Here is an 8,240-nt window from a genome sequence, read left to right on the forward strand (position 1 = left end):
AAACAATCATACCAGAACTTGACTACAAAGATGATAGGAAAAGAATACAGACCTTATAAACATCACGAGTTTCATCCCTATTTGCACACAAGAACATTGAACTCAAGTTTTCAATTTTTTTTGCTTGCTCTTGCAATCTCTTCTCTCGTTCAGCATGAGCTTTCCTTTCCTCCTCCAGCTCTAAGGCCATTCTCTCTCTTTCCAACTCACTCTGTCAATGAGTAGCGCATTTCTAATACAACATAATAGTAACTTTAACAAACAAAACAAACAAATTAAGTATTCAGTACGAACCGTTAGCAACGTATTCCTCAGATTTAAAATTTCTTCTTCTAGATGTTCTGAATGTAAACCCTGGAAACCAAAAAAAATGAGCATATTATCATGCTACCCTAAGCACCAATACTCTTAGCTTAATCTTATATTTCAAGATTATTGCTAGCAAATCTGTTCTAACCTGCAATTTGGCTCGAAGTTCTTCAATCTCCTTTTTCTGACGCTTGAGCAAAGCAGCATCAGTCAATATCTGCAATAAAAATTAGATTAGGCCAAATGCAAAGAAAAACAAGCAGACAAGGGAAAAATATAAATAACAACTAAAATAAAGTCGGGCTTTTCAAAACTACCACATTTGTTAAAGCAGACCAAGGAAAAAATATAAATAACAACTACGTGAAGAATTGAACAAATTCATGATGAATTGTAAACTGATTGAAAGAATATTTATCATCATTTTTCCAGCTACTGTACAAAGCCTTCAATACATTTCGGAAGAGAGGAAAAAATGCTAACTGGCTAAAGTCACAGTGTATTTGTGAAAGCGTGTTAACGACACTCAACAAACCAAAATAATGTGGGGTTTTCAAAACTACCACATTCATTAGCACAAGCATACATCGATTAGAACATGCAGCAAGCATAAAATTGTCACGCGTAGCTAGTTCTGAGGATTTCAAAATTGTCACGCGTAGCTAGTTCTGAGGATTTCCTCCTATCATTTATTGTTTTATGGTATAAAAGTAACTAGATTTCTCTCCTGAATTAGAAAGGCAAACAGTTTCAAAGCATGGAATATGAATCACTACCCCAATAACCCCATTGAAACAATATGTGACGTGAACATCACCTCATTTACATGAGCACAGTTCGTCACACGCAATGCTCTGCTTGCAAATTGAAGACTGCTTTTTGTCTCGTCGGCATGTATCTGACATCAAACGAGTTCACATGAACACTTAAAGGGAACTAATTTCTATCAGCAAGTAAACGAGAAAGAAATAGCGACCCTGTATGCTTTCAAAATTACAAATAGGCAACCAATCAAACATCAGCCATAATAAAAGAGATTAATTTCAGAAAGAAGATGCATGGAAATAAAAATAGTCCATTAAGCAATGTAAATTTAAAGATAATGGTAGCAGAAATATTGTTTCAACGATGAAACTGACATTATTTTTTTATGAGAGAACATGAATAGCAAGAGAAAATAAAAACAATGGGTGGTGCTTTTGGACGCTGAAAAAGGCTCGTCGTCGGCTAAGAAAGAGCATCTGGCCATAAAACTTGAGTTTGCTCACGTAAACTTGCTATTCCACGTAAAACAATAAAGCCTTTATGGTCAAGTTCTTTTTCCTTATTTGTTTTGGAAATTTTGGCATTTTACTCGATCATTTTAGAAAAATCTTATCATTAATTTATTGGTGTTGTGCATTCCGATGAAAAGAGCAAGAAGAAATCACATAAACAACCAATTTCACCAAAGTTACTAGTCACATGGATACTATAGAAGCATAGATTAAATCCGCAATCATTTATCTTGCTCAGAAAACACAATCTTGTAACTTTCAACGCTCAAAGCACGTCAATTTGCCATGTAATTTTAGTCTAGAAACAATGTTTATGTAACCCTATATTCTAAGATAAGTGAGAGAAAGGAAACCTCCTCTAGCACCTACTAATTTCTTAGATAGAACAGGAAAAAAATAAACTTGACTAACTTCTTGTAAAATGCTCCAAATTCACAAGTGACTACAGTACCTAAGATGCTAACATCCTTTTACATCAATGATCAATGTACAAATCAGTATTACCAACCCCATCTATTTTACCAGAATGCAGCTAAATAAGACTAGGTTTATTGAGTTAAAAAAAATTCACCTGTGCAAGTGTAATGTTGCATATGATAGCAGTGTTTGCATTCCCACCTAATGCAGGTTGCAGAATACGTGTGAGTTTGCTGTCTCGATAAGGGACATGCCCTCTGCAATATTTGGGTGATGTATTACAAACATAAATTGTCAAAAAATGTCAAACGCGTTATCAAATTTAAAAATTCTTACCCTTGGCTCTCAGCACCTTCACTCAATTTTTTTATGACAGTCCCCAAGGTCATCAGGCTTTTGTTGATGTGGGAGCCTTCCTTCAATCGAACGCCTTCGGCTCCAGTCTTTGCAGCACGTTCTGAACCAGCAAGATCCACTAAATTCTGCAAGATCGTAAAAACTACAAGCTTACAGAACAACGAATTATATATTAAAAGCAAGTAAAAGGGAATCAAAGAAATACAACTATCTAACCAACTGATTCAATAGTCTGTACCTATTAAAGCCCAACAAACCGTATATCTAACTTAAAAGTTCACACAATGTGCCTTGAAACAAGCCAAGGCTCATCCCCGAAATGAACTGAATTTCTTAATCATAAAGCCCCAACTTTCTCACCCTGGTCGCTAAATGCTATTTTGAAACATGCCTTGAATGTATGGATAATAAATCCAAGATGACATGCTTGGTAATGTTAATTCATTTATACTACTACCAAGTAATTTTTATTATCATTTATATTTTGTAAAAAAAATAATTGAGATGAAATTTTCTTCACTATGCAGATTCTGTCATTATTCCTCAGAACACCTCACTTAATCAGGTGTGTGTTTAACTTTGCACCTTGGGCCTAAGCAAAATGAAACCCGAGAGTATTATTATGCTTTTAATAACCATGCAATAAAACTAAACCAAAATTTCCAATCTGAGTTTTCTCCAAAAAACAAAGCACTGTCCCTAGAGAAACCATCTCCTGAAAAATATGACAGATTGAAGTACCCTCTCTAGTCGTGGCATATTTACAAGAATTTACCCTCATTAATGATTAATAATATCCCACTTTTCATCTTGAAAAGTAAACTGCTTAGGCAGCTAGTCTAGTAGATGAACTCTTCAAGCATTGAAAAACCCTCCAGCAATAGTGCTATGAGATAAAAAAACAAAAAACAAATACAAAAAAAATGTAAGAGCTTTCAATCAAATCATCGTGTATGTCAAAGACATTGAAAGAGGTGGTCTTTTGGAGCCAATGGTTCAATTAAATAGCACCAGTACCCTTACATCAAGGAACAATCAAATGCACACATTTATATTAGAAGGAACTTCGGGTTTCAAAATGAAAGATTTTGGAAGAAAAAGTTGAAGAAACTGATTCCATACTAACCCATAAGTTTGACGTAAGAGTACAAGTTTAAAAAAATATAGATGACAAAACAAAGAGAGGATTTTGACCACATACCAAGACAGAGACCCGAACTGCATCACAAGATATATCTGCTTCCACATCATCACTTATCTCCCTGCTCTCTATGATCTACGTTTTCACAAACATTTAATTACATAAATTGATAGAACCACAAATATGATGAGGAAAATAGAGCATGCATACCATGCGAAATATCGTGTGGGACCTGCTACTGTATACATTCATATTAGTCTCTCCAATATGACGATGAGCTGTAAATTCATATCCAAAACCAAAAGAGTCAATTGTTAGCATGTGTGACTTTAACTATGAATCACTAAAACACGGTGAGGTTGGATTGCTTCTAACTTTCCATTTTCTTCTCATGTTTGAAATAGACGAGGGATTAAGCTTGCTATAGTGATATACAAGCTAATCAATGTTTGAATTTTCATGAACTCTTCGAAATCGAAACCATATAAATTACAAAACAGAGGCAAAATTTAGAAGCAGGAAAAAAATAAGAGGAAACTTACATTCTCCAAACTCCATAAGTTCGAGGACATGTTCGGCAGATGCTACAATTTCTTCTCTTAGCCCAGCAACAAAGATTCCTCGCTTCATTTTTTACATGAAATTGGAGATGTTCATTACACAATGATTTTGATACCAGGAATAGTCATGTTGGTAGAATCCCAAAAATTTGTACCTCGATACTTTCATGAATTTGTAACTTTCGATGCTCGGGAGCTAGCAAATCATTTATATCCTCGTTGTAAATTTCCATGTATGACATCCGTAAAAGAAACTCACGATCCATGTCCTTGAAAAAGAAACAATTATACTACATCGCATCCAACTATAAGGACCAGTATCAGCGTACAAACCAACCATTGTAGAAATTTCAGCACAGGATGTTGTTTACTCAATATGAGGTCATATACAATTGCTGAGTAGCTTGAGAGAATTGGCTAAGCTGACAGTTATTTATCACTGTTGTGATTAACCTTTTGCGTTCCATGCTTTCAACTTATGTAAAACATCAAAAATTCATAGGCAGTCAACTAATCACATAAAATAAACTGAATCACACCATCCAACCATCTTCTATGCTTTTGTGTTATTTTTCTACTATTGCTAGCTGATGATAAGCTTTCATTTTGTAAAGAACTTCAAAACACCACAGAATTAGCAATTAGAAGAAACAAGTACCTGTTGTATGATGTGAAAAAGTTCATGTACAGACAGAGGTATAACTCCAGGTTCAGAACTTGATCCTCGCATCGTATGAGTTTTCCCACTACTTGTTTGTCCATATGCAAAAACCGTTCCTTAAAAAAGACAAGAAGTGTCTAAAATTCATGAGATTAAATTGTTTTAAATAAACCATGTACCAGTTAGCATTTTTTTTTTGGATAAATTTCATTTAGCATATCGAAGTTGAATCATATGCACATTTGACTAGTCAAAAAATTTGAATTACAAAGATGAAAATGTTTGATTTTTCAATTTTATACCAAAGTGCTTCCATTTCAAAGAAGCCAGACAATGAATTGCGAAAAAAATACCATTAAAACCCTTGACAGCAGCCGCTACTATATCCTTAGTTTGTGCCTTGTACACATCTTCAGTCTTACTCTCCTCCCCAAATATTCGATCTACAAAAAATGCCAGAAAAGAAATTGAAAAATCAAGCAGTTATATGCCATAGAATAAAATGCAATTGCATGTGGCATAGGTAAAATTCATTTTTCCAACTTTTCAGTTGGAATACACTTTTTCCAAAGTTAAAATTCGTAGGAGATGGCCCAAAAAATCATTTTCTATTTCAGCACCACACTCATGTAGGAAACTAAGAAATACATCCAAATTTTATATCTATCATATAGATGTATGATGATCGGATATTGGCAATGGAGACATCCATAACCACCTAACACCTACTTAATAGAGTATATACCTCAACCTTCTGATACATTCCTACAAACTACCACTCGAGCCAACATAAGGTGTTTGGGAAAAGGCTTTATACTTCCATATTTTTTATGTATCACTTTCATAAAATATAATTTGTTAATAGAAAAAACAAAGAAAGAAGAAAATATGTACCGAATTCAAATTTAGATTGTTGACTGGGGATGAAAATGGAATTCTCAGAAATGCGCCATGGACTGGTCTTGATGTCCTCTGGTGATAAGGGCCTTGCTCTTACTGAAACATGGATTCGATCCATTTTTCTCATTACCTGTATGTTAGAGTATGGTGTGAGATTGTGTGAGATAAGCAGTAGGGTAATGGTAATTGAGAATGAACAAATAAATATAAAAGCATTAAACAACATTTGTTAATGTAAAAAAATTCCAGATCCTCAGTATGAATGAAGTGGCATTGTCAAAAAAAAAGAAGAAGAAAGAAAGAAAAAACATTAAAACAGATTATTAATACAAAATAATAAATCCACGCCAAATCTTTTTTTTGCTTCAAGAACAGGATATTAATATAAAATTTGTTTACATGACAAAAAAGAAAAATTAAGCCATATATCAACAAAGTAGCATCAAACTGTGAACAAATAATATAAAGCATGAAGGATAACAAGGAAACAAAACAAATTCAGAGAAACCACTTTGAAGTAATTATACGGTGACCGAGAAACGAAGTTAAAAGAGCAAACAAGACACATGAAGGTGACAACTATTTACCCCTGACAAAATGAAAATATCACAACTACTATGGGGTATATGATAGCACATTTGTCAAGGAACGGATCAAGGCAGGCACTCTCAACATTCAGTTCGATCTGTGTATTCAGAACCTGAGTGCAGATAAATCAATAGACGTTGAAAATAAACATGGCCACAATTATCGAACTTCGTTACACTACCAGACGCCAGATAACCCGGATAAACACCCACAGCTGGAGGCAAAGGATAGAAACCACAGCTTTTGAAAAACCAGATCTGGGCAACTAGCAAAAGCACCATGAAAATTGCCCACCGTTCAATGTTTTGTTTTGGCGCATATTTTGCCGGACTCGGGTCTCAAACAGCTATTACATAAACTAATTTGGAAAATTTTACGCATATTTCAACACAATGGCATAACTCATTTCAAGTTAACAGTTAAATTTTCAGTTTATAATCGAATCAGAAAAGTCTAGTAATCCTTTGGAATTCAATTGTGCTTCGTGTGCTGTCCTGATCCACTAATTCAGCCAGAAATTCCAAGAAGCAGCGGCTAACAAAATTTCTAAAAAATCAAAATCATACAATAGCTATGGTTTCTTTACCTTGTCTAATCCCGGGCAGAGCTCCGTTTGCATAGCACGATTTTGCTTCACATTCTCCCCGAATTTTCCTACTTTGCGTTCTTCCAAGGGCAGAAGTTTTTGCGAGTCTTGTTTGTATCTCTCTGTTTTGAGCGGGAAACGAAATATTTTTCCCCTACCCTTTCTCGCTCTTGAGCAGCTTTAAGCGTTGAAGGTTATATATATATATATATATGTGTGTGTGTGTGTGTCTGTCGACGGTATATTGATCCATCCATTTTTGTTGTGTTTAACTAGTGGGTAGTAAATAAAAATTCATAATCATTTATTTTTAAAGTATTTATAAATATTACCTATATACTTGGAAAAGTAGATGGTCCAATTTAAAAATTCTTCTCAAACTTCGTACCTTGATCACTGAAACAAACTGGTTATAAAAGAAAAATGAACCCTGAATTTTGGGTTTGACGGTATAATAATCGATACTCACGGAAAATTTAGGGTCCGATTCCAGCAAGTGTCACTAGTCCAGACGCAGGTTTCAAAATTGTTCAGAGCCTGAAATCATGAATAAGACCGTTAGAAGGGGGCCAAGAGAGTGTCATGGCGTAACCACTCCGATGCTCAAGTCAGAAACTGAGGATATAAGTGAAGAGCAGCTAAGAGTTCTGCTGAAAAACAATATAGTAATGACTGAATTAAACACTCAAACTTGGTATTTATAGGGAAATACATGGGCCCGTCATGGACCTGCCTTCCATTTGGGCTAGAGATGGGCCAGGGGTAGTGGGTCCATCCATGGGATATCACCAGTCTCCCTCTCCCGAGTCGAACAAAATCGTAGGTTCGAAGTTCGATTAATTGTGTTGTCCTCGGTTTATCGGGCACTAGTTGTGCATTTTCCTCCTGCCGCTCGTCAGTATCCAAAATTTTTGAAACAAATCAAATCGTAATCATGCTATTAAAGGAAAGATTTAGTCTAGCCTTCCCATATATAAATACAGGTTCCCTCCTCACTTCATTCTCACTTCTCCCCTACAGAATTTCCTCTGCAATTCATTCACAAGCTCTCCCCTTGCCTACGCCTCACCTGCACGTTAACCCTAGCGTCGCTTCATCATCACCTCGCCATCACCCGTGTCAGAACGTCGCCCAAGCACAACCCACCTTTGCTCGGCCGACAGCGCGCCCTGTGCTCTCGCCTGCACAGCAGCCGCGCCGAGCCGAGTGTTCACTTGCACAACGCCGCCCTCGCCCGCCAGCCCCTCGCCATCCTGCTTCTCCCTCACCTCGCCTCGCTCAGCCGCCCCTCGCCACGCTCGCATGCTCTCAGCTCTCTCCCATGCGCCAATCGCCCCCTCGCCACGCCCGCACACAGTCCACACAGCCCGCTCGCCCCTCGCCCACACAGTGCCCAGCCATCACCCTCGCCACGCCCGCACACCGCCCACCCAGCTCGCTCGCC

At 36.7% G+C, this 8,240-nt stretch overlaps 1 protein-coding gene across 5 annotated transcripts in view; it reads right to left on the reverse strand.

Moving 5' to 3' along the window:
- The window catches only part of LOC142542019 (kinesin-like protein KIN-7O), a 29,003-nt gene extending 22,030 nt beyond the window's left edge, over nucleotides 1-6,973 (reverse strand). For all 5 annotated transcript variants that reach the window (XR_012819466.1, XM_075648476.1, XM_075648471.1 and 2 more), the window contains exons 1-14: nucleotides 6,797-6,973; nucleotides 5,617-5,752; nucleotides 5,076-5,165; nucleotides 4,720-4,838; nucleotides 4,217-4,330; nucleotides 4,044-4,125; nucleotides 3,712-3,779; nucleotides 3,562-3,636; nucleotides 2,340-2,485; nucleotides 2,158-2,260; nucleotides 1,127-1,207; nucleotides 458-526; nucleotides 295-354; nucleotides 53-211 (exon numbers count right to left, since the gene is read on the reverse strand). Coding sequence is in view for 4 of the 5 variants with exons in the window: in XM_075648476.1 (XP_075504591.1) it covers nucleotides 53-211; nucleotides 295-354; nucleotides 458-526; nucleotides 1,127-1,207; nucleotides 2,158-2,260; nucleotides 2,340-2,485; nucleotides 3,562-3,636; nucleotides 3,712-3,779; nucleotides 4,044-4,125; nucleotides 4,217-4,330; nucleotides 4,720-4,838; nucleotides 5,076-5,165; nucleotides 5,617-5,752; nucleotides 6,797-6,829 (1,335 nt within the window). In the remaining variant the exon portion in view is untranslated. The remainder of the gene's footprint in view (nucleotides 1-52; nucleotides 212-294; nucleotides 355-457; nucleotides 527-1,126; nucleotides 1,208-2,157; nucleotides 2,261-2,339; nucleotides 2,486-3,561; nucleotides 3,637-3,711; nucleotides 3,780-4,043; nucleotides 4,126-4,216; nucleotides 4,331-4,719; nucleotides 4,839-5,075; nucleotides 5,166-5,616; nucleotides 5,753-6,796) is intronic.
- Between the last annotated feature and the right edge of the window lie 1,267 nt (nucleotides 6,974-8,240).

This window comes from Primulina tabacum, chromosome 1 (genome assembly GCF_025594145.1).
Source record: "Primulina tabacum isolate GXHZ01 chromosome 1, ASM2559414v2, whole genome shotgun sequence".
Taxonomy (NCBI): domain Eukaryota; kingdom Viridiplantae; phylum Streptophyta; class Magnoliopsida; order Lamiales; family Gesneriaceae; genus Primulina; species Primulina tabacum.